The sequence below is a fragment of the Zootermopsis nevadensis genome, unplaced genomic scaffold (assembly GCF_977971745.1).
Source record: "Zootermopsis nevadensis isolate Lab colony 2312 unplaced genomic scaffold, Znev_1.0 Znev_ptg000032l, whole genome shotgun sequence".
NCBI lineage: Eukaryota > Metazoa > Arthropoda > Insecta > Blattodea > Termopsidae > Zootermopsis > Zootermopsis nevadensis.
Genome location: NW_028259164.1, coordinates 3,535,654 through 3,558,776, shown reverse-complemented (window position 1 = coordinate 3,558,776; position 23,123 = coordinate 3,535,654). Strand labels below are relative to the sequence as shown.

The window sequence follows — 23,123 nt, the reverse complement described above, 5'->3', positions numbered from 1 at the left end:
GTACTTTCCTCCGATACGCTGGTAATTTGTAACAAGACCACTCGGCGTCATAACGCAAAAGACATCTAAATATGACGTCTTGTAAATTTTACGAATGTATGAGTAATTTTCTGTGTGTCATACGGGTAGGTACTGGGGAAAATACAGGATAACAGTAAAAAGTGCACAGGTTTTTTTTTTTACTCAGGAGAAAGATTTACTTAAAGTTTCTGATGTAATTTATAATAGGACTAACATTTACTACTTTCTTTGACTGCTTTTAAATGTAGAACTTGACGAAACTTTGTCCTCTCTGAGAAGTTGACTGACGTCAACCTTGGACTCTTTCTTTCTTAGCAGTCTACATTAATCGTGATGCTTTTGGGCGCCTTCGAATCGCACTGGATTAACACGGTAGCCAATACTCCGGGCCGCACCAGGTCGGGAGGGGGAGGGGGGGGAGAGGTGGATTGTGAGAGTATCTCTGCCACAGGCATCAGCAGATAAGGATGATGTCCTCCGTGCGGTAACCTGAGGATGGAAGTAGAATTAGCATCCGAAACGGCGTGGTTCCAATTAAAAACACTTAAACGGTGAATAAAGCCCGGAATTTCACAAAAAAGAGAACTGTTGGCTGGAAAGTCCGATCTGATTACGTCCACTTACAGTTGTCAAAGTTTTGTAGTAGACAAATCGGCGACGAGGCTGGGAACTGGACTGAGCGCGATTCCAGGACGTTGCGACTTTTGTGAAACACGAAACTTGTTAGAAATCCGAGCATCTATCAAGTTTCCAACAGGCGTCCAGGGGTCTTAGGTTTACTTAAGTGCCGTGATTTTGAAACGCCTCTGACAGTGACGATTTCAGTAATGTCCGCTGGCAGTTGGCAAACATGCGCAAAGGTGTTTTCCAGGTGGGAGTACACAAAGTTTTTAAAGGTGTTCTTTGAATTTTGTAGTTTGCTAATTGGTTTGGAGGACGTTGCCCGGAAATCTGTTTCAAAGGATGCAAACAGCATTTTCAACGTAAGATTGCAAAACTGCCTGTAACCTTCATTTTTATGTCGTGTACTCGAATTTGTTATGAGAATGTAAGAAGACATTCATTCACACAGTCATAACCCAAAACGGAGTTTGCTGATAACTTATAATGTGGAGTTCAAGCGAAATATTTAATTTGCATGCAACGGTTTGTGAGATTCTCAGGGCGGTGAGTCTGAAGATGGCTGTGTTAATCTGGTAGAAGTTTACCGACGTTTCAGAGGCAGCGGGAACCTCAGAAACTACGCGGCGCTACCGTCCAGGAGACAGCCACCTTCGGATCATGGATTGTTTTGCAAGTAGAAGGACTCTTTGCGGTGTCTGAAGGGAAGTTCCCACGTACAGGCGGGTCCTTTACATCTTTGAGTCTGTCTGTACTAATATTTGAAGGGGAATTGAGTTGTTTAAAGTGTTAATATTTGAAACTGTTCTCGCCTCTCTTTCCTGTCGGTTTCTGAGAATTGTGAAAATTCGAAAAACAGCAAACACGAAGACTGTCATCGGCGTTTTCGTCTGATGGGATTTCCCGTGCTGTTGGACCCAGTGTGCGGCGGGCCTCGCTGTACCGGAAGCACCCGTTAAAGTGGGACCGCCGCGGGCCACGTGGTGAGACCCACTTCAGCAACCAGCGCGACTGAGTAACATTCTTGCTGGAGAATTTCTTGTTTGCCGCTGTGACTACTCATAAGAAAGCTGTTACCGAAGTTCAGGGACGTATCTACGGGGAAGGTCACCACGAAAATCTCTGTGCATTAGCGCGCGACCTTGATATCATTTTCATCAGAAAAACTCGCTTATGATATTTTTTTTTCAAAGTTACATTGAATTTTATTCCTTGTTATCGATAAATAGTGTATCTTGCCGAAATGTATAGGATGATGTCAAGATAGCTTTTTTTTTTATTTGTAGTGTTCTGTCTGACGGCAGGTCCATATACTCGTATTATGAACAGGTTCCTTCCAACCTCTTCAGGTTGTCAGGGACCTGCTCATATATATATATATATATATATATATACATTCTTGGCAGAGATGATCAGAAGTGGTTTGCCATTGCCTTCTTCTGTGTGTGAGTGGAGTAATTGTTGGGATGACACGCAGAAACCGGGGAAGCCCCCGGAGGAAAACTCCGTGTTGCCTAGACCACGGCCTTGCCCAACACAAGTTAAAAATTCGGGCACCGCCGGGAATCGAACCCGAGACCCCAGGATTATAAGGCCAGCGTTCTAACCGCTAGACCACCTCATCTTATTATTATTTAGTGTTCTGTCTGACGACAGGTCCATATGAACAGGATCTTTCCATCCTTTTCTCGGACTGGGACCTGTTCATATACGTTCTTGGCAGATGATCCAGAAGTGGTTTGCCATTGCCTTCTTCTGTGTGTGAATGGAGTAATTGTTGGGATGCCACGGAGGAAAACTCCGTGTTGCCTAGACCACGGCCTTGCCCAACACAAGTTACAAATTCGGGCACCGCCGGGAATCGAACTCGAGACCCCCAGGATTACAAGGCCAGCGTTCTAACCGCTAGACCACCGTGGCGGTCTAAGATAGCTTTACACTTTCAAAATGACACAGGAAACAAATGCGAGGTACTTAGAACTTCATACCTACACCAGTCAACAGAACTACTCTCAAAGTTTTGTAAAAGTAGTGGCATCTGGCGGAGGTATGCAACAGTAACAATCACCCCGATGATTTGAAGCAAAACTTTGTGAGTTGTTCTATCGACTGGTGTGGGTGTGAAGATCCAAGTACCTCTTATTTGTTTTTTGTTTTTTATTTTGAAAGTGTAAAGTTCTCTCGTTCTCAGCCTGTGCAATATCTGAGTACCAAAAGCTTTTTTTTTTCTTCCAGTGGTAACTTATGTCCCTGCTGCTCTTAGAATCAAGTCTCCGTTTTGTATTTTGCGTTTCGTATGATTCTCGTAGTAAACGGAGATTAATTTCTTTAAACAGCGTTAATCAGTTGATCTTTGTGATGATGAAGTGCGGTGTTTTCTTTGCGGTACGGACTGAATGTTTAAATATAAGAGTAGCTTCGACTGCAATTTGTCCCTGTTATCAAGCTATCGCTGCTTACCACCTTAACGTCTTCATTTTCTTTCTGTGCTTACCAGAAGGACGAACGGGCATCGCCTGGGAACCTTCTAGGAATATGATACTCTCCCCCTCCCCGCACCAGAAATCCAGAAATAATCTTTCACTTCTCCCCCACAGTTTTCTCTTTGTTTCTCCTTCCCTGTCCTTTTTGAAACACTTTCTCTCTCTCTTCTGCCTGAAAGTGTCAAAACAAAATGTTTGGCTTAAAGCGAATTGGAGAAATTTGGCACTGGATTAAACGTTGTGGTGTGTTCATATACTGCTCTTAGCCCGGCATTCGAGAGGTCGCAGGTTCCATCCCAACCGAAGCTACTGATCCGAAAATAAAATGCAGTGCGCCTGAAGACAGTGGCGGTGCTGGCTCTCCGATGGTCGCGTTGCTCAGGCAAGAGACGAAGACGTTCCAAGAGCCGGAAATCTGACTGACTGAGTAATTCTAGTGACCTGAGTCCTTTCTGACAAAGCCGATGGTCTATCAGCCAGTATTATGCCACGGAATTTTACTAATTTCTCGGCTGAAACTTGTTCTGCCCTACATTCACCTAAAGCTAGCCATTTTTTTTTAACGTTTAGGTCCCTTACTATTCCTCGCTTATGTTAATGATATTTGGAAAAACATTGATTCAAATACACGGCTTTCCGCTGAAGATTGTATAATATACAGGAAATAATGGATAGTAGTGACATTGATAAGTTACAGACAGATATGAATAGATTATGGGAAAATGAAATGAAGATAAATCCAGGTAAAAGTAAAGCAGTCAGCTTCAATAGAGCTAGGGTGAAGGATAGGCTGAGGTACTTTTTTTGGGGGGATCAATTAATTCCAGAGGCAAATAGCTTTAAGTAATTAGGAATACTTATTCGCAGTGATCTGAGCTGGGCAGATCATGTGAATTATACACTAATTAAAGCATGGAAGGCTCTCCATTTCGTAATGCGTATACTGAAAAAATGAAATAACAATACGAAACGTTTAGCTTATACGTCGCTAGTGAGACCGATACTTGAATATGGAGCTGTGTGTTGGGACCCTTACAGGGAAGGGCAGGTAAGAGCCCTAAATCGGGTGCAGAAGAGAGCGGCTAAATTTGCAAATTTCACGAACGAATCTGGTTGGGAAACATTGGCACAGCGTAGATTGATAGCCTTGAATGTGCACCCTTTTCAAAGCATACACGGGGGGCCGGGCTTGGAAAACTATAGAGGATATATTACTAAAGCCATGCTACCTGGGCAGGGACGATCATACTCGGAAAATTAGGACTAGGAAACAAAGAACGGATGTAGGCAAATATTCCTTTGTAAATAGGACCATAAGAAGCTGGAACCAATTACCTCCAGGCGTGCTAGAGTCTTTCCCCTGTAAATTAGGCACCTTTAGAAAGAGGGTCAGAAAAGTAGTTACAAGCAAGGGGTTATTAAGAGGGGATGAGATGGTGATAAGGGAAGTGAAGTGTCTTAGTCTCCAAGTAGTTCTTTGGGATAAAATTTTCATGTACTGAGGGCGGACTTTATATTCTACTCTAAGTATTGAGATTAATTAGTGGATGTGTGTTTTTGTATTGTGTGTCAGTTGTTTTATTTTGAGTGTGGTGTGTTGTTCTGTTGTGTCTCGTTGTAGCACCACTGCCACTTGGTAAAAACCGATTTGCAGTCAATAATAAATAATAATAATAAAATACGAAAGTCCACTGTGACTAAGTCATCAACTGCAATAACTTGTGTGGGCATTTGCTGCTTTCAACACTCGTTTTGGATCAGTTTTTGTGTATTTGTGACCTTGTCTGTGTATAATTTTATTTGTTTGTGTTCTGACTTCCCTCTGAAGGTCGGGAAAATTTCGTAATCTTAGAAATCAGTTTTCACGAGCAATGCAGCAGACAAATGAATTGGTTTTGTTGGTTCATGCACTTGCGTTAAGCTGTAACAAATCTGTCGGCAGGATATGACAATCTTTGAGAATGGTGCCGAAGACTTCGTAATTGTCTGGCGTGTGTGTGTCGAGCCTAAACGTCGCATGCGGCCATATTGAATTCGACGAAAACGGGTGCATACTGTAATATATGGAGGTCGTTAATATTGTCCGATCTAGTTTGAAATTGAAATATTTTGAGACTTTTGTTTGTAAATTTTTCCCAATATGAAATTTAATAAAAATCGGTTTATTCGTTCTCGAGTTCTATAATACGAACGGAGAGGGTTTCGAACGCGGCTTTTCAAAGTTCTGATCCTTTGGGCCAGGGCAACAGGTTGTCTCTGTGCTGTGTTAGCCGCGAATATGTTTGTCTGTGAAACGGAAAATGTTCTAAATGACACAAAAATGTCCGCTGTTATATTTAACCTTTTTTTTGTTAAGTTTTGGAGTTGTTTCGTACGTACGGACAGATGGACGGAGCTCCACGGGTTTTGAACTCTGCTGAAATGCTAAAAGGCATTTGGAAGACACGTGTGGGCGCTTTGTCCTGATTTCCAAAGTACATTGTCTATGAGCAGGGCTAAAAGAATTCACTGCGCATGAGCGACGCACGTGTTCCTGACAAATACTTTCCAGATTTCTACGATGGCAGTCTTATGGGCTGTTGCGTTGTGTGGTCTACTGTGAATTGACGTTTCAGAAATGCCTTCTGCTTCCATCGTCAGTATTTTATCAACACACATTGACAGCGTTATTTCAGTGGCGAGAAAGAACTGATTTTACGTCGTCGTCAATTGTTTGTTGCTCGTCACTCGCACGTGAATAATTGGAAACCGCGTCCATCTAGCGGAGATTCATGGAAGTGACTTCTTGTTAAGTCTCTCTGTGTGTTTACCAATCGCGGTGATATTCTGTGAACAGGAATGCACGATTCAGAGGACGAAGTTTGTTCCACTGTAAATCATCAGTCATTGCGTCATATGCCGCGATGATTATGCAACTTTGTTACTTGTTAAAACAGCAGAATAACAATGAACCGCACTCAGTTATTTGCATTGTGTATTGTCATAAGTTATTATAATTAAAACACGGCATTTTCCTGCCGGTAATGAATTTATGTCTTCACTACGAAAGTCCTTTGAAATTTTAATTGGTAGTGCGGAACAAGGCGGACTAATTAATTATTCCATGAAACCGAGCCCTTTGCTTCTTATCTGGTCAAGACGTTTCCCGGTTTAATATGGAACCCTAAGGTTGATTGCCTTGTTCGTAAACCCCCCCCCAGTGTTTTGTATCATCAGTTGCGGGTCAGTATTAACACTAATGAGCATTAATGAAAATTTTCTGTACTGTGTATGAGGAATAAAACAGCGAAGAGCCGTGTTACTAAACAACGTCTAGATATGAACACCTTCGAATATTATTTGAATTTTTTGCTCGTTAGTCTAGTTACACGTAAGATAACAACATTATCTACGTTTGTGCTTGTATGGAGTATCTAATTTGGGTTAACTTATACTTGATAAAACGTCTTCCAAGAAAGTGAATACGTAAGTAACTTACGTGTGCCTTATTAACCCTGTAATCCCTATGATAACCTGCTTTAATAATCACTAACTGCGAATTTGGCCTATACAATTTATCTATTGTTTCCTTATGAGTCTCAAAATAAACAGCGATTATTCCCTTAAACGGCGTTAACCAGTTGATCTTTGTAATGGTAAAGTGTGGTGTTTTCTTCGCGGTACGGACTGAATTCTTACGTAATATTTATACGAGCTTCGGCTTCATAGGGTTAACCAGTTGATCTTTGTAATGGTAAAGTGTGGTGTTTTCTTTGCGGTACGGACTCTAGAAGTCTTAAATGTTATTAAGGCCATGCTCAAAATATGCTCTCCTCCCCCCGTTAAAACAGTATTGCCTTTCGCTATTCCTCCTCCACACTTTATCTTCTCTCTCTTTCTCCCTCCAATTTCTCCTCTTGATTCACTTTCCAACCTTTACCAGAAGAATGAGCAGTCACTGCCTGGAAATCTTCGTTCTCTTCGTTGTCCTTTACCATTCTCTCCCACTTCATCTTCTCTCATCCGGTCTTTCGTTCGTTCCAGGTTTAAAGGGTTAAAATGGACGCAGCTTACAGTTACGAAACAGTCTGGCAATTTGCAGGGAATTCGGTATGAACTTCATGACATTAGAAGCCACAATGACGTCAGCTGCCTTATTTTGTAACATTGTGTAATGTGAAAATTGGATTCTGTACTTTAATATATGTGATAAATGTTTACAAAATATAAAACTTTATTGTGTTAATTGTAATGGGAATTCATAACAACATGGCGAGTTTTCGATCAAATTTTACATTTACTATAAATAATCCTATATCTACAAATGAGGTGTTACCATGGTGACGGCGAGATTTCGTAAGAAATATTTGAAAATGTTTACCAGAAAAAAACAACAACAACAATATGTTGACTTAGCCTATATTTAAAATAATTCGCATTACAAATTTGGGTCATCCCCGGCGTTCTCGGACACTGTACGTTATGTCTGCTATATGGCCGAAGATTTTGTTCTAGGAAGTTTCAAATACGAGTAATTCATGGAAAGGAGCTAGTGTCCGCCGTCACCATGACAACGTAACCGACCCCAGGAGATGATGAAAAACAGTTACATAAACGAATCGGCCATCCTCTTTAATTGCTTGTTGAAACGCGGGTCCTGAGTTCCTCAGCGGGACAGCGCAGGCGACAAAGAGACAGTCGCCAGTCAGCTGCTACACCGCCTTCTTTCTGTACGTCTTCTTGTAGAAATCCAAGAACAGGATAAACATGAATGAATACTGGAACACCATGAGGCCGGCGATGGGCTTCGGGTAGTTGCAATTCTCGAGGAACAACACAGGAGCCGCGTGTAGGGTGACCAGCAGGAACTGGGCCTGAAACGAGGTTCAGACGATCGAGTCATGACAAGAAAAATCATTAACTTATTATTCTTGAGAAGATGACAGTCCCTCATCTAGTCAAGAAATTACGAAGATTTATTATCACTTTCACAAGGAGTCGCTTCTGGTTCTCAACCGTCTGATGTGATCATATTAAAGCTACAGGGTGTTCCGTGCAACGCGATAACATTCACGCACTGTAGTGCAAAAATTGAATCAGAAGCAGGTCTGTCCCTGTGTAAAAGATTCTCCAGACTTCCCACGTGACACTCGAGTCAAGACCACTTTTGTTGCTAGGCCGCTGCGCAGGTGGGAACACGATATGTTCACAAGCAGAACGAGTGCCCATTTTTTTTCGTGTCGAAATCTTAAACGAGGGAACTTATGTGTGGCTTTACGAAATTAAATATATGTGAGCCGACTTAAAAAGCGTGTGACATACCATTTGCAGCTGCGTGACGTACTTTTTCCACCAGAGGTTCTGCTTGTATTTTGGCCACGTGCTAGTGATGAAGTAGTAGGAATACATGACGACGTGGACGAAGGGGTTTATGGTACCTAGTAGCGAACCGTGGCCTCCTGAAAGTAAAGCGACCAGCTAGTTTACAGTTGGAAAAAGAATCAGCGTAGTTGAACGTGTTCGAGGTTAATAAATATCAATGAAAGGAACACGTCAGGACGTTAAAACAAGTGGTAAGTAAGCACGTGATCAGATTTTGAACTCGATAAAGCTGATTCAGGATAGCGCCCGGTGACAGGCTTTTGTTCTTAATTCAGTGAACTTAATTGCTAATTAAGAACACGAATTTTTACGGTGTGACCAAGTATTAACCGTCCAAAGATTATCATACACCGTGTTGAGTCTTAGAGATGTATCAATGTTCGAATTCCAAAAAGACAGGACTTTATAATGTAATTAGTTACTTAATATACACTGCAAGCTGTTGTAATTCCTAAAGCGCTGTACGTTACGGGGTTACGTTGTGTGAGGAAAATCATGACATGTTGTGGTGGTCCTGTACATTAGGCCGATGGCTTCATAAAGCGGTTTGATTATTTGTATCCAGATGACGCATCGTTGGTAACATAGAGAAAATGTGTTATACATTACTTTCTACTGAACTTGTCTCAGATATGTGTTGCATCTTTTCCTGGGGTCTGTCGGCTAGTGTTCCCAAAAATTACGAGTAATTCGCCCAGTCACGACGATGGCGTTTTTGACCTATAATTGGATGTAAGATCAAGCGATGTCATAATATGACGTCAATCTAGTTTTTCCATCCATTATTTTAAGACTTATTACTGTGCATAATTATAGATAAGACGCTCTGTTCTGTAATTACATTCGGTGTAAACTTTTTGGAACAGATAATCGCGAATGCCTCGTCGCCCATTTACCTGGTAAGAACTTCATGATGATCCACGAGGCAAAGAATACGCCGGCATGGTGGTACACATGCAGAAAGGACACTTGCCGTTCCTTCTTTCGGAGGATTATGAAGACCTGAAATAGAAATGGTAAAGGATACGAGGTTCACGCAGAAATGAAGACGTCCGTGTAGATCTTCTGGGTTGTAACTCCGGGTGGACTTGCACGTAGATGACAACGTTTCTAGGGAACATGCCGATACTCCGTTCCCGAAGATTATGGCAGTATAATCCTCGAAGATGATGGTATCTTCTTACAAGTCCACACGGAGTTACAACCCAGAAGTAACTTCAGGTATCTCAGACGTTTCGCGTACCGTGTCCATCAAGTCCAGCATCTTAACCAGGTGGTAATAGTAGAAAGCCCTAAGGATCTGCAACAGAACAATGATATGTGATGTATAAAAAGATGGATGCTGTTTGAAGTCTTGTGCTGCTCTTATCTTAAGTGCTTCGTCTGAATATACATTGCAACGTAAATGCACGTTGTGCAATAACCGACTAAGAGCCTTTGTGCAGTCTTTGTTACAACATTGTAATAGAGTACAGTGATGTTGAGAAATGAAGTTATCAGAGCGAAGGAGAATGGAGAAGACAGAAGGCAAGAACGAAAGGAAGACGTATGAAATAAAGACTGATGTTTTGAACCGAGGATGTATAATGGCTGCTGTGCGGACTGCATACATGAACATTTCGAAGGCATTAAACATTCGCTTCTTATAGAGGAAACGAATAAAATCAGTAATATAATGAACCCTTCTTGTTCTAATCGAGACTAGCAGAACATTATCGAAGTCGGTTTAATTACCGCATAAGCTTCTGGTGTGTTTGAGTAGTCCACAGGCTCACAGAACCATCTGTATTTCCGCAACCATCCGAGGGTCAGGGCCTGTAACAAAAGGCACGAATAAGGGTTGAAACCAGATGCCTTAAGCTCTTGCCGAAACGTCGTTAGGAAATCCGTGTTCTTGTGTTCCTTTACTGAACAAGAACATATGTAGGAAGATGTTTAATGCAGTGCCGAAAGATTACGTGAAATCGTGCCAGATTGTAGCGCGTGTGTAGTCTGAAAGATAGAAAATTTGTGTCAGGTTAGGTTACTCGCGGAGTTGTTAAATTGAACTCAGAGGAAAGTAAGTTGGGGGTGACCTCCAGTGTCGAAACGTTCATACGACGTTTCATAAAAATCTTAGAGGCGGTTCTCAATTTCAAACACGCGGAGAGGAACAGACGAAGGGAAGACACCTACCCTTTCTGTGATGAAAGTGCATAGAATAATTTGTACAACGTTGTACAGCTTAATAACAGTGTCCAGTTGCATCGGAGGGCGATTCTTCATTATCCTCGGACCGAAATATAACACGAAATACAGGTATAACGCCGTAATAGATGCTGGGAACCAGACAGAGTTCATCATAAACCAGTCGTCACTTCTCGTGTCTGAAACAGAAATTAGTTTCATCCTCCGTGTCCCGAAACTTGTCTTTGCTCAAGTGAACTGAATGCATCCGGAGGTTAAAATTATGACATCTGAAGTTGTCGGCGCACTTTAAAACCTTACCTCTGAGGTCGTGGAAAATATATCGATAACTGTCGAAGGTGGCTTTAATTATGGCGGCCATCTCTCGTGTCGTGTGGGTTTACTGAAACAGAACGAAGATCATCGCGTTTAATTGGAGATTTGAGTCCCCAAGTTGATGTGCCGAATGTATTTTTCCCCCCCTCTGGTTTGGCCAAGGCTCCGTTTTGACTGTAAATTTCCTGTTTTCACGCCCTATTTATCTATCGTCCTGACGATGGAGGCATCAAGGACTTCTGAAACGTTGGTTATCTACCAGATTACATTGCACCAGACCCCGTATGAAAGCCATCTTCGGACTCAATGCAGTGGAAGCCTCAAAGCCTGCACGGTGATTTGCACTTTGTTTGAGGATGTACGATCATCTGACTGAATACAATTTCCATGTTTCTGAACTGTAACTAAACTGTATGGTTTATTTTTTTGTTCCGATTCGAAAATGAGTGAAATTTAAATTGAAGCACTATCTGGCTGTTTGATCCCCCGTGGTCTAAACGTCTGTGCTTGTAAGAATACCTTTCAGCAGTTCTGGGAACTCCACGATGCGTCCTATGGGCACTCTTAGTTAGCGACTGATGTGATACGGCGACGACGAACTGGTTGTAGTAACTTCGAGAATAAAACATGTCACTTGTAAATCGAATATGCTTAAACTTTGGTGGGAAAGTTCAACGCGTGACGTGAGAAATTACGGAGCGTGAACCGGGAAGACCTCTTTTGACAAAAGGAGTTCCGGTGACGTCCGCCGCGCTGTCGGCATTTTCCTCAACGATGTTCTTCTGTCATTGTAGCCTGTGAGGTGATTCGTATGTTGTGAAACGATGTTATATCAACCGTTTGTATTATTCATTTCCGGAATAGATAAGGGAATGCATTATAAAGGGAAAATATGGTCATCGTGTGACGTAGCCTATTTAAATGTAGTTACTGTCCTGATCTCTGCCTGAAGAGAATCACGAAACGTTCATTTAAGGAAAGCAAACTCGCTGTCTGAGACCAATATCGCCCGGACGGATAAGGCAGACATCTTATCGTACGGCTCTGTCTAATTATCTTATTTTGCTTGAAAACCGACTTATTGATATCTTATTACGTGGAGCAAATAAAAGTTAATTCAGATGCAAATGTTAAATTTTAACGTGACTTCGATAAAACCCCTTAATTAAAATTGGCTTACAGTTTCCACATTATCATCTTATCGTCAGTACACCTTAATTTAAATCCGACAGCAAGGCGTAACAGTCGTACGGAAGGCGAACATGGCGGTCCTACATAATAATATTCCATTGTATCAAAAGTTAACTAATATATGCGCAAAGCAAATATTAATTTTATATTCATTGATTTTCATTACAGAGTTTTATAATTTATTAGCGTGGTTAGAACATATTCAGTAATTTATAATTCAAGTACTTCATTGAATGTATTAAAGCTACGCGTTTATTTACATAATTCTTATACACATCGTGTATCCAGGTGTGTAATGGTGAGCTTTACATTTTTATTTATCTTTAAATAATGTATTTTTGTGTAAGGATCGCGTAACTTCGACTTTCGGGTGAGAACTCGAAGTTATGCATTGAACTCCTTCCACGAAAACGCACAGACATGCAATTTTTTTTTTTGCTGATTTATTATTAATGCGTCTCTCCACTTCAGTCTGTCTTAATTTTGTTGTGAATGAAGTTTACCGTCGTTCGCATTTGTTTGAGGTCTGACACATTTTTAAAGAGTTGTTAGGTGTTTAAATCTATTTTATTTTCCTTCTGTAAGATTTCACATAGAATTCGGCGAATAAGATAAACATAAATCCATTCTGCACCGCTAGGAACGCTGCCAGCGGCTTAGGGTACTTGCAACTGTCGTCCATGAACAGAACCGTGGACGAGTGTAGAGTGACGATCAAGAACTGGGCCTGTGAACGAAGCAAGACAATGTCATTTATTTATTCATTTATTCTGACTGTCTGTGTTGGGTTTGCATATTTAATAAACTTAATGTGTTCCGTTAGAAATAAGACCGGAAGGGTATAAAGTGTTTTGCAATGCACGCGGGTTCATGGCAAATGTTGAATTGTGAGTGACAGATACCTTGCACATTCAACTTCAGTGCAAATAATGTGGTCTTAATACCTTCTTTAACTAATCTAAATCTAATATTAATTTCTTACTAATTACTCAAATATCAATATCATTATGCTTCTCGTGTGCTGCCTCGTTTTTCAGGTAAAAATTGTGTCAGATACTAATTTTTGTGGGAGAAAACTTAAAATAATTTATAATTTTATGGTAATTCGTGCACATTTAAATAAAATTTATATTTGAGCATATACTACGGTAATTTATTACTATTAAATATCGTTAAAGTCAACGAAAATTGTCTATTATTTTTTTAAAATTAGAGCCGGGAGGGGTTTCTTTTCCCTTGGTCCGAGGGACGAATAAGTTAGACCACCCTGTATAATATGTCTGGTGTTTGAGTTGTCAGAGTATTAGTGATTTTTTTTTGAGTCTTTCTCAGCGGTATGACCTTACCAGTTGCAGCTGAGTTATGTACTTTTTCCACCACAAACTCTTCCTGTACTCCGGCCACGTGGCTGTGACGAAATAGTACGTGTACATCACAATGTGAACAAAGGCGTTTACCGGGCCAATGAACGTTCCGTGTCCACCTGCAACAAGCGCGTGTCGTTTCAGGCATTAATTTGAAAACTGTACTTGACGGTATGAACATGGCTGAAGTCTTGCTCCCTCTATTATCGTTGAGGCAGCAAGGACCTGTGAAACATCTGCAGATGTCTGTCAGACAAAACCCAGGCTACGCCCGCGAAAACATGAAATTCTGCGTGTAATTACCGGTCCTGTAACACGAGTAGTCGTTTCAACTTCGTTAAGTACGCCAAAATATAAAGGAAACGTATTAAAGACCACTCATTTTGAAGTGTTGAGATCGTTGAAGGTTTTAAAATCAAACAAACTGCATGTCTGAAAATATTATTTGTGTGCACTTAAGTCCACAAAATCAGCATTTACTCTGCTATCAAACATCGACTCCTAGACTGGAAATCGGGACTAAGATCTCCCGTGCTTTTCCTCAGTCCCTACACGCAAAGACCAGGTTATTCCCTTTTAATTAGGGTCATCGCCGCTTCCTTATATACATCCCTTCCTACTCATTATTTAGTAATAATTCTATCATTGGAAGATACACGATACAGACAAACAAACAAATGATTGCTACAGAAACCAGGATTGAATTAAGATTCCAAAACCTCGTAAATGTTCCCAGGCTGTAATACTCCGTTATGTTACTGGGCCGTATTAATCTGGTTGAAATGAATTACACGGTGAGCTGTCAGTAAAGTAGGCAGATTCTAATTAGCTTGTATTTATAATATTTTATTACCATTTTAATTTCGAAAACTGGAGGTTGCGTTATACGAAACTATACAATTTTTTTTGTACAGTTACGAACCATAAGATTGACCCTCTGTGCTCGTGCCAAACAGAGGACACAAGATATGAGCAGGAAATTGTGTAGAGAAACTCAATTCAGGGATAGACGCTTCTGGGAGGGGAGAACTGCTTGATACTCACCCGGGACGTACTTCGTGCAGCACCACGCGCCAAAGAAGACAATCGCGTGGTGGTAGACATGCAGGAATGATGTGTGAGCTGCCTTTTTCCTCAAGACGAAGAAAACCTGCGGGTGGAGACCTTAGTTTGACAAGATGACAGGCAACCGGGTCACGTGAACACTTGCCCTCACTTCTCAGACGAGAAATATCAAAACTAATCGAGGAGAATTGCGATGATTATCGTCAATGACTGTACAACAACGCACACGACTTCCGGGCCGAGTGATTGGTATTCCTGCTTTCTGTACCGGCTTCAAATCTCCGTCCTTGGATCGGCTGTCAGTGCCTCCACGCAGATTACTGTATACTACATTAAAGTAGGCCACGACAACTTCTGCCCCGCGTCCTTTCCGATTCATTATTCGTTATTAGTGAGGCTACTGACAGGGTTGATGAATCATAAATGAATAATTCTACAGGAACGCCAAAAAGTATGCGATGATTTTATGGAAGTCATGTCCTGGACTAGAGCGAAACAGTTTGTAAATTGGGGTCGTATCACCAATGCAGTAGTCATAATAACATCCTTTAAAATATACTTTTGTTTTAGGTACTAACTTCTGCCTTTTTTTCTTTTCTATTCGAAATTGTCTGCTTAAGTGTGTGGCGGGGTGCTGGTGTGACTGTAACTGCGAAAAATCCTTACCGTGTCCACCAAATCTAAGAGTTTTATCATCATGTATGTCCACACGCATCTTACGACCTGCAACACAAAGCGTCGCCTTGTCAGATTGCTGACAATCAAATGCAAATGGAGAGACGTACTTGGTCATATGAGATTTGAGGTTCTCACGGTGTCATGCCTCGTGGATTTATAGGTAGCCCACCAACAGTTAGACTTTTATTAAAGGAATGCTGTCCCTCAAAATGGACGCAGCACGCTCTCTGAAACGTCGGCAGGTATCTACTAGACTACATTGCGCATGCCCTAAGGTATTATGTCCTAATACGAATAAAATTTCTGAACTTTGGTTTTGCGTCTGTGATAATTGTCTCTTCACCTGCAACAACATTCATTTAGCAGAATACTTCAGAAACTGACCGTCTCTTGCGTAATTTAATTCTACGCCTTTTATGGAACCAAATATTTGGATTTTGTTTTCGCGAGAGCCAGCCACAGGTCCCTATTGAAATCAGTCCTCTTTTTCCACAGCATCCGAGGATGGCGTTTTCACACGTCCAACTGGTATTCACTGTCGAATATTACCTGAGTAAATTTTCGGATACATTTCGTCACAATGTGTCACTTACAGATCACCTGGTATTTAAAATATTAATTCTGCTTACGTCAATGGAGGACGCCGTGAAGGAATAATCCACAGGTTCGCACAGCCATTTGTATTTGAAGGCCCAGCCAGCCTTCAGACTCTGCGAACAGAAACATTCATTACAAATATTTCTGGCGTTTTAATAAGCATTAATTGTATATAAACTATAACAGCCCAGTCAGTTCGGTGACTTCCTTCAAGTTGGATAACATATTTGGAAATTGCCTTCGCCACGACGCTGATGTCTTCTCGGTAGTTCAGAACACCGATTCAGTGCATACCGGGGGTAAATCTGTCGGATCTTGAAGCTGTCTAGTGTTGTAAATGAAATTCCAAGGCCTTTTGTTTCAAGCAATCGCTTGTCCAGAGATTTCACAGTTAGGATTATGTATCATTTCATGTTTCTGCTATCCTAGATACATACAGCATGTAGCCCATTGTAATCTCCTTGACAGGATTGTCCTAACCGTTCGTTCTGACGAGAATTTGAGAAGACACGCGTTATCTAACGTTAATCAGCCGTCGACCATTTTACAGACAGTCGCGTCCCATCAGAGAGTAGCGAATCGGCCAGGGGCTTATAATGCTCCTACCATCCTGACCTTTGCCGTGCCGGGGAACGTGGATTGTCACGTTCCTTTAAACACTTACGTAAAGCAGCATGTATACGGAGCAGAGGATTTGTGTCAGGTTGTAAGCCTTCATGACTCCGTTCAGTTCGTAGGCCGGCCTATTCTTCATGTGACGAGGGCCCACACACCTCACAAAGTACAAGTAGAGTCCTATGACGGCCACTGGACTCCATATAGAGCTCATCAGAAACAACTCGTCACTTCTGTGGTCTGCAACAGGGGGAGGGTCCTGTTTGATGACACACATTTACACACACATTTGCTACTGGTTTTGAAGTTCCCAGCATACGTACCCATTTTTCCTAGTACCCATTCTTCGTATGCTTTCTTCCCAGCTATTATTAATGCCGCCATGTTGATCTGCAACACCCAATATATTTTTAAGGACCAGAGTGTTCAGTGGAAAAAGAATTAACTCTCTGCCCTTAATAAATCCGGAAAGCGAAAATTAACGAAAGTTTAAGTAACTAATATGAAAGATTTGAGGTTCTCACAGCGGCGAGTATGAAGATTTCTGTCTTCTGGGTTGTTGCGCCGTGTAATCTGGTCGATGTTTACCAAAGTTTCAGAGGTCATACTGCCTCCGTCATCGCCCTGATGATCTACCAGACTACACAGCGCAACAACCCAGAAGACAGAAATCTTCAACTAATATGAACATTGAAATTCAAATTGAGAAACAGCAGAGTCATCTGTGATACAAACGCCATAAGAAGGGAAAATGCACGGAGAAGCAGCTAGCATATAAATATTTTGAAAATTACGTAAAAAATCTAATTTACTATCAAATACTTAAATTTAAAAATGTCCTTCAGAAGAGATAATACAACTCAAAGTTTCAGAGAATGCAGCAGTAGGTAAAATTACAGTTTATTATTAATTTTTTTTTTTTTTTTGTAAAAGTCGAGGTTGCTTGTGTCGTGACGGAAGGGTTTAAGCACTCCGGCGTACTTTTGGCTGCATGCACATCCACTCACTGAACGTGCCCTAAAATTAACGATACGAACATTAGTAACTTTAAAGGCTGGAGACAAGAAGCAGCCGCGGTGCGTTCTGTTTGCTCACCGGAACAAAATAATCCGGGTTCTAGTCTGCGTCACTACTCACGACAGCTTCTGTCCTGTAACAGTACAGTAACACTGACTGATGCTCAAAGTAATGAAAGCTACAGATTTCTATAACGAACGAGATGACGCACAAACTCTAATACTCTATTGCGCAGGTTACGCGTTGCATATGCGAAGTCTTCCTTGTGTAATTTGCAAACTATAGCAAACGTCATTCGAAATTTAATTCACACGTATTTGCACAGAGAGAGGATTTAATTATCTCTGGCCTTATGACGGAGAACACCTCAGCTCAGGCGTAAAAGTGCAGCGCTGTCGCCAACTACAAAGTGGAATGTACAGACGGCGACGGCGCTGGACGCTTCTGAGCCCTGGGGTCGTAAAATCGCGGCTTGACCATATTACGATTTTTTTACCTACAGTGTGAGACATGCTATTGCTTCTGTGAAGCAAGGTCATGCCCGCTCTGCCTTTCCTTGTTATTGTAACAATTTCAGGGATCCAAACGCTCAGAACGGCTCGATATATCTGGAACTATAGGAAGTAAGCGCCGAGATATCCGCACTGGCTTACTCCGTGGTGTTGCAAACGCAAAGTTTAAAAACCAAGGGACGACGACCGTGTCATTGAATTTCAGAAATAGTTAAATTAACAAACACTACTTCCGTATGTACACTTAGTTATCTCATATTCTCATTCTAATAGGAATTGTAACAGATTTCTTAGCAAGCATTCTACTTTTTGACGTAAATACGTCTATAAGGAAGGGTCATTCGGCAAAAAAGTGTAACGAAAAAGGGAAACGAAAAAGGGGAACGAAAAAGAGGAACGAAAAAGTGTAACAAGTGTACTTAGGGAACGTCGTGTTTACTCGGAATTGTTGTTACCTACGAAACGTTACATTTCATTACATTACATTTCATTACATTATATTTCATTACATTTCATTATATTACCTTACCTTACCTTACCTTACATTACATTACATTTCATTACATTACTTTACATTACATTCATCTACCACAGACTCATTTTAAGCGTAACTAATTCAAGTTAAATAAGCAATGTCTTAATCAAACTTTACGCAATCGTAAAGCATGTATAAAGGAAATATTTAGAATAAAGCCAATATATAAACTTCCTTTCCGTGTAGACGTATTTACGTCAAATTCTCCGGAACCGTGGTTCCACTGACAACTTTTTTTTCTTATGTCCGAGTATTCAATATTTACTGACGTTCACTTGTTACTCTGCTTAGAATTACGTGAGATGTACGATTTCTTCAATTTGTAATAACGCCATTTCCCAGGACAATGCACTTGATATTATGTTTCTACTAGACGTCCTTCAATTCATGTCGACGTCTGTAGAAGGGACACTGGTCTAGCTGAATCGCCCCAGAGTATTCCGAGAACGGCAACATGAATCTCGGATGTTATCACTAACCTAAGGCTTTCATGGGTATCCTCAGTCACACCAGGGCAAAGCCAGATGCCTTGAAGTGGTCCACCACCGCCTGACTTCTATATTCCTCCGTGTTCAAAATTCATGATGTTTTTAAATGCATTCAGTTCGATAATCGCCGTTAAGCAGCCTGCGAATCGATCAGTCAGCAAATCGAGAACGATATTTATCGGTTCTAACCTTGCTGACGCCACCAGTTAGTACAGCGTCGTAGAAACCCTGGGATTTTGGGCTTATAAGCGCGTAGTGATTTAGGAAAGCATTTTCGTATTTCTATTAACTGCGGTCTTCAGGGAAAATTTGGAAGAAACTTTGCCGATTTGTGGACAAATGGGCATGAAAACAACTTTCGTGATGCATGAATATTTTGCGGCCGATTAAGAATGCCGCCGAGTTCCTGACTTACAATTACAGTTTTGTATGTAAATCGACTCGCTGGACACACGCGAGTGACGTAAACGCTCGAAACATTACGCAAATACGATGACTTTCTAGTGTAACGCCAAGTATAAAGGCTGCATGCGAAATGAACCTGCAAGTAGTTCAGTCTGAACGTTTGCAAAATATGGCGTTTGTTTGTGGGCCCCTTTGTTTAATTAATCTGTTAGCATTAGTGAATAAGAAGTCAGATAACATTCAACCTGAAGTTAACAGGAATGTGCTTTTGAAAAGGGGAAAGAGAAGCGAGGGACGTCTTCCGGCATGCAACCAGAATGTAGCTAAGATGTGTTCAAGCAAAATACTTAAAATGTAAGTAACCAACGTTTCGGAAGTCCTTCATTCTTCCATCGTCAGAATAAATTCAGTTTTGACTTAGATTGTTCCGAATATCGTCTTTGTCAGCGAAAATGTTTGTCAAGAAATGCCAACACTTGGATGGTTTTTAACCATTTAAAAGCCGAATCTCGCTAATTTAATTTTTTTCTCTCCTCATAGCTCAATAACGGATATAACGATTTTAACCAAACTTTGTGTGCATGTTTGTTGAGGCCAGGAAAAGACTGCGTGCATGAGGGTCAGAACAGAAGAATCGCGCCTGGACACGATTTGTTCCCTTCGGATAGCAAAATAAGGGACTGGGGTCACAAACCATAAAACTCTCCTAGGTTCGAGTCTTGGTGAAGACTTTTGGTTTAGAGATGTTTTCTGTGACATCCAACGATAAGTGACCCACGGGAAGACGTGCATGAGACATACGAACCCACGGTTAGAAGCCCGATCATGCGCTTTGCTGTCTTCTTCGCAGATAGCCCTAGGGAAGCCACAAGTCACGACGCTGGTAAACCGACGAGCAGCATCCACTTCTGCCGACGCCACAGTTAGACATCGTACTTAACATATACTGGCGAAATGATGGTACCAGGATAATCTTTAAGGTACCAAAGGAAAATAATCGTAAAGTAACCTAAACTGACGAAACATAGGACAAAACCCAACACAACCCTAACCAACTCAATCCGAACCTAACCAGTCAAGTCCATACCTGTTCAGGTCTTTGCAAACCGGTCCGAATCTGTCATAACCTTGCCTAACCAAAATCCAGAAAATTTAGGAAAAATTAGGAATTATCGAAATTTTACAATTTGGAGAGTTCTTAAAACTTTCTTATTTTTTTTTCTTTCAAATTTTGATAACTTTTCATTTTTATACAGTTTTAAACAATTTAAATTCAAGTTTCAGAATTTTTAAAAATTTCGTACATTGTCTTAATTTGCGACATTTTTTAAAATGCTATAGTATTTCAAAATAAAAACAATTTGTTACATTTTCGAACAGAGGTACTGACAGCGTCATTATATGAATCACAAGTTAAATACAAACTGTGGTTATTTAACGATAATAGGTCAACTTCATAGGTTATTGAGTGGTATTTAGATGTGTAAGTGGAAGATGATACTTGCAGCACCCGACTTAAGCTGCAAAAATGTTCATGAGAACCGGTTGCAGCTGTGGCCAGGTACTCCTGGAGACTACAATCCGTAATTTCAGTATCAATCTTCCGGGTTGTTTCGCCATCTAGACTTGTAGATGGATGCCAGCGCTTCGGAAAACGTACTGCCTCCACGTTTAGCCCTGAAGATTAAGGATCGTCGATAACTATAAGACTATTAGTCGTTCGCTCAGACATGAGCTGTGGATATGCGCGTAAGGGAGGGTACTGACGCTGTCTCCTAGTGATAGTGGGGAACGGAGGAGAACACCTTTCTCTGTACTACTGAACACAAAAACATCAATGCAGACTGAATTACTTACAGCGGCTGAAGATATTTTACAAAGCTTCTATTCCACTTAATTCCCCATCATCTTCTTCTGCATCTTCTTCCTCCCTCTCGTTTTCCTCACTACTGCTACAACTGTTGGTATCACTGCCATCTTGTAAATTAACTGTAATTTGTTCCGATTTTAAAGTAGGACGCTCGCCTTGTGTAGTGTGAAATTCGTTAATCGTTCTTCGAATTACACACTTGTCAAAATCATCTACATCTGTTTTAATTTTCCTTCTTGGCCGTTTCTTGTGAGGTGTGCTGAATTCTTTTCCCACTCGTTTATTATGTTCGTACTCTTTCAGAATGCGTTTCAGAGTACTTATGGTCACACCAGTAGCTTCAGAAACACGATTTTGTATTTGATTAACGTTAATCACATTGCTGCTGTCCGCTTCTTTCTTCATAAAACTGTAAACACTTATCACCATTTCTCTACTTTGGCTTTCTTTACACCTCTGCCCACGCTTTGCATTCTGTTCGTGCTGAGTAGAAACAGCGATGAATATGAAATGCCTATTAAAAATGGGTCAATGTTTTTGAAATGGAATTTACCACACGAAGTGAACTCGGTCGCTTCTGCCTTGTAACTGAGCTCTGAGTTCACCCCATCCACTGTTCGGGGTGGAAATGCACTGCACATCTCAAGGCCATAGCTCATGTCCTAGCAAACAGCCTGGCGTTACGTTCCAGAAGACCGCGATTGAGAACGGTCATTGAAATCCATTCTGGCGGAAGGTGTGGTTCATTCACCGTTCAGCCATCCTGACCCGAGAGTCTTTCATCAATTTCAGTTCATACTTTATACAATAGAAATTACCATTTTTAGTCTCTACAATAGCATCAAGACAGTGAACTTTGAACTCCAGCACTTATATCTTTATGTAACATTTCTTCTACTTACCTTGCAGCAGAGTGATTGACCCTCGAATTACTCACAACTACGTCATTTATCATGTAAAGTCGTTTGCAAATCGGATTCATGTTTAAAACACGTTATGTTAATTAGGGTTTAAATAAGTCTACTTCTGGTAGTCACTCGGACATAAACTGGATTGAGAATTATTGAGTGCTCTTCTTACGAAACGTTATTTTGACGTTAGTTAATACAGTGAGAGTTGCATGAACCATGTTCCTACGTTACAAAAGAATGTATATTTTGTTAAGCAGTACAAAAGAAATATTATAATCTCGCTCACAAGAAATTTACCTTAGATTTTTGGTTCTGATCACTGCACATACGAAGATGGCTGTCTTCTGAGATGATTCGTAATGTCTGGTAAAAGTTTGTCGACGTTTCGGAGGTACTTTCAGGAGATGGCTGTGCTGCAGTCCACACGCGGCTGTCTATCTTCATGCTTTTTTTTTTTAAAAAAAAGTTTCGACCTCTAAGTTCCGATTACAACGCTAGTGCCGTACCGACTAAATAGGAGGGTCCAGTCTTCAATATACAATATTGAAGACTGGAGAGGAGTCAACGTCCAAAACGTCGATTATGTCAGTAATGCCTCAGACAGTGGACAGTGTCCGTCATAACGTTGGTGTAGCGAACTAAGAACTTATGTAGGACCTAAAGAGGAGACCTGAACTGACTTATAAGAACATGTTTCCTGTTTCAGGTAAAAACTTCGGACGACATGCTGCCTGTTTACAGAGCCATTTACAGCGCCTACAGCAAAGGTTTTCATGATCTCGCGGGTGAGTAACATTCACGGAGCGAACAGTGAAATTTGCTTCCCCTCGCTTCAGGCCGTGGCGTACAGTAAAATGTCGTGCTTCCCCTCGTTGCAGACCGTAGCG

The 23,123-nt window shown here is 41.1% G+C and overlaps 3 protein-coding genes across 12 annotated transcripts in view; 1 reads left to right on the top strand and 2 right to left on the bottom strand.

Moving 5' to 3' along the window:
- Positions 1-23,123, top strand: part of LOC110840431 (very long chain fatty acid elongase 7-like) — a 66,811-nt gene that overhangs the window by 38,737 nt on the left and 4,951 nt on the right. For 2 of the 7 annotated variants that reach the window (XM_087359757.1, XM_087359760.1), the window contains exon 2: positions 22,943-23,021. In XM_087359757.1, coding sequence (XP_087215883.1) covers positions 22,961-23,021 — 61 coding nt within the window. In that variant the 5' untranslated portion in view covers positions 22,943-22,960. Of the gene's footprint in view, positions 1-19,573; positions 19,810-20,305; positions 20,436-22,942; positions 23,022-23,123 lie in introns of those variants that run through there. The other 5 variants (XM_087359761.1, XM_087359755.1, XM_087359758.1 and 2 more) reach the window with 5 other exon arrangements.
- On the bottom strand, positions 7,321-11,663 carry LOC110840435 (very long chain fatty acid elongase 1-like). Its single transcript, XM_022085480.2, has 8 exons — positions 11,508-11,663; positions 10,974-11,055; positions 10,662-10,852; positions 10,221-10,301; positions 9,730-9,786; positions 9,383-9,488; positions 8,427-8,563; positions 7,321-7,978 (listed from the first exon to the last, which is right to left on the bottom strand). Exons 2-8 carry the CDS (start codon positions 11,032-11,034, stop codon positions 7,817-7,819), a joined length of 795 nt encoding a protein of 264 aa, XP_021941172.1. The 5' UTR covers positions 11,035-11,055; positions 11,508-11,663; the 3' UTR covers positions 7,321-7,816.
- LOC110840434 (very long chain fatty acid elongase 7) lies at positions 12,409-17,765 on the bottom strand. 4 transcript variants are annotated; one of them, XM_022085477.2, is made up of 9 exons: positions 17,594-17,755; positions 17,396-17,515; positions 16,822-16,888; positions 16,548-16,738; positions 15,916-15,996; positions 15,275-15,331; positions 14,588-14,693; positions 13,526-13,662; positions 12,409-12,906 (listed from the first exon to the last, which is right to left on the bottom strand). In XM_022085477.2, the coding sequence occupies exons 3-9, from the start codon at positions 16,880-16,882 to the stop codon at positions 12,742-12,744; spliced, it is 798 nt and encodes a 265-aa protein (XP_021941169.2). In that variant the 5' UTR covers positions 16,883-16,888; positions 17,396-17,515; positions 17,594-17,755; the 3' UTR covers positions 12,409-12,741. The 4 variants fall into 4 exon arrangements, with proteins under 4 accessions (XP_021941169.2, XP_021941168.2, XP_021941167.2 ...); XM_022085476.2 differs by lacking the exon at positions 17,396-17,515 and having other exon boundaries at positions 17,536-17,755; XM_022085475.2 differs by lacking the exon at positions 17,396-17,515.

What these genes read in the sequence shown, in the direction of transcription:
- LOC110840435 (XM_022085480.2), bottom strand. Translation starts at nt 11,034, where the DNA reads ATGGCCGCCATAATTAAAGCCACCTTCGACAGTTATCGATATATTTTC. An exon ending in TATTTTCCACGACCTCAGAG is followed by an intron (nt 10,853 to 10,973) that starts GTAAGGTTTTAA and finishes TTTCTGTTTCAG; the next exon opens with ACACGAGAAGTGACGACTGG. An exon ending in TGCTGGACTTGATGGACACG is followed by an intron (nt 9,489 to 9,729) that starts GTACGCGAAACG and finishes TTTCTATTTCAG; the next exon opens with GTCTTCATAATCCTCCGAAA.
- LOC110840434 (XM_022085476.2), bottom strand. Translation starts at nt 16,882, where the DNA reads ATGGCGGCATTAATAATAGCTGGGAAGAAAGCATACGAAGAATGGGTA. An exon ending in TCACGGCGTCCTCCATTGAC is followed by an intron (nt 15,332 to 15,915) that starts GTAAGCAGAATT and finishes TTTGTGTTGCAG; the next exon opens with GTCGTAAGATGCGTGTGGAC. An exon ending in ACATAACTCAGCTGCAACTG is followed by an intron (nt 12,907 to 13,525) that starts GTAAGGTCATAC and finishes CTTCGTTCACAG; the next exon opens with GCCCAGTTCTTGATCGTCAC.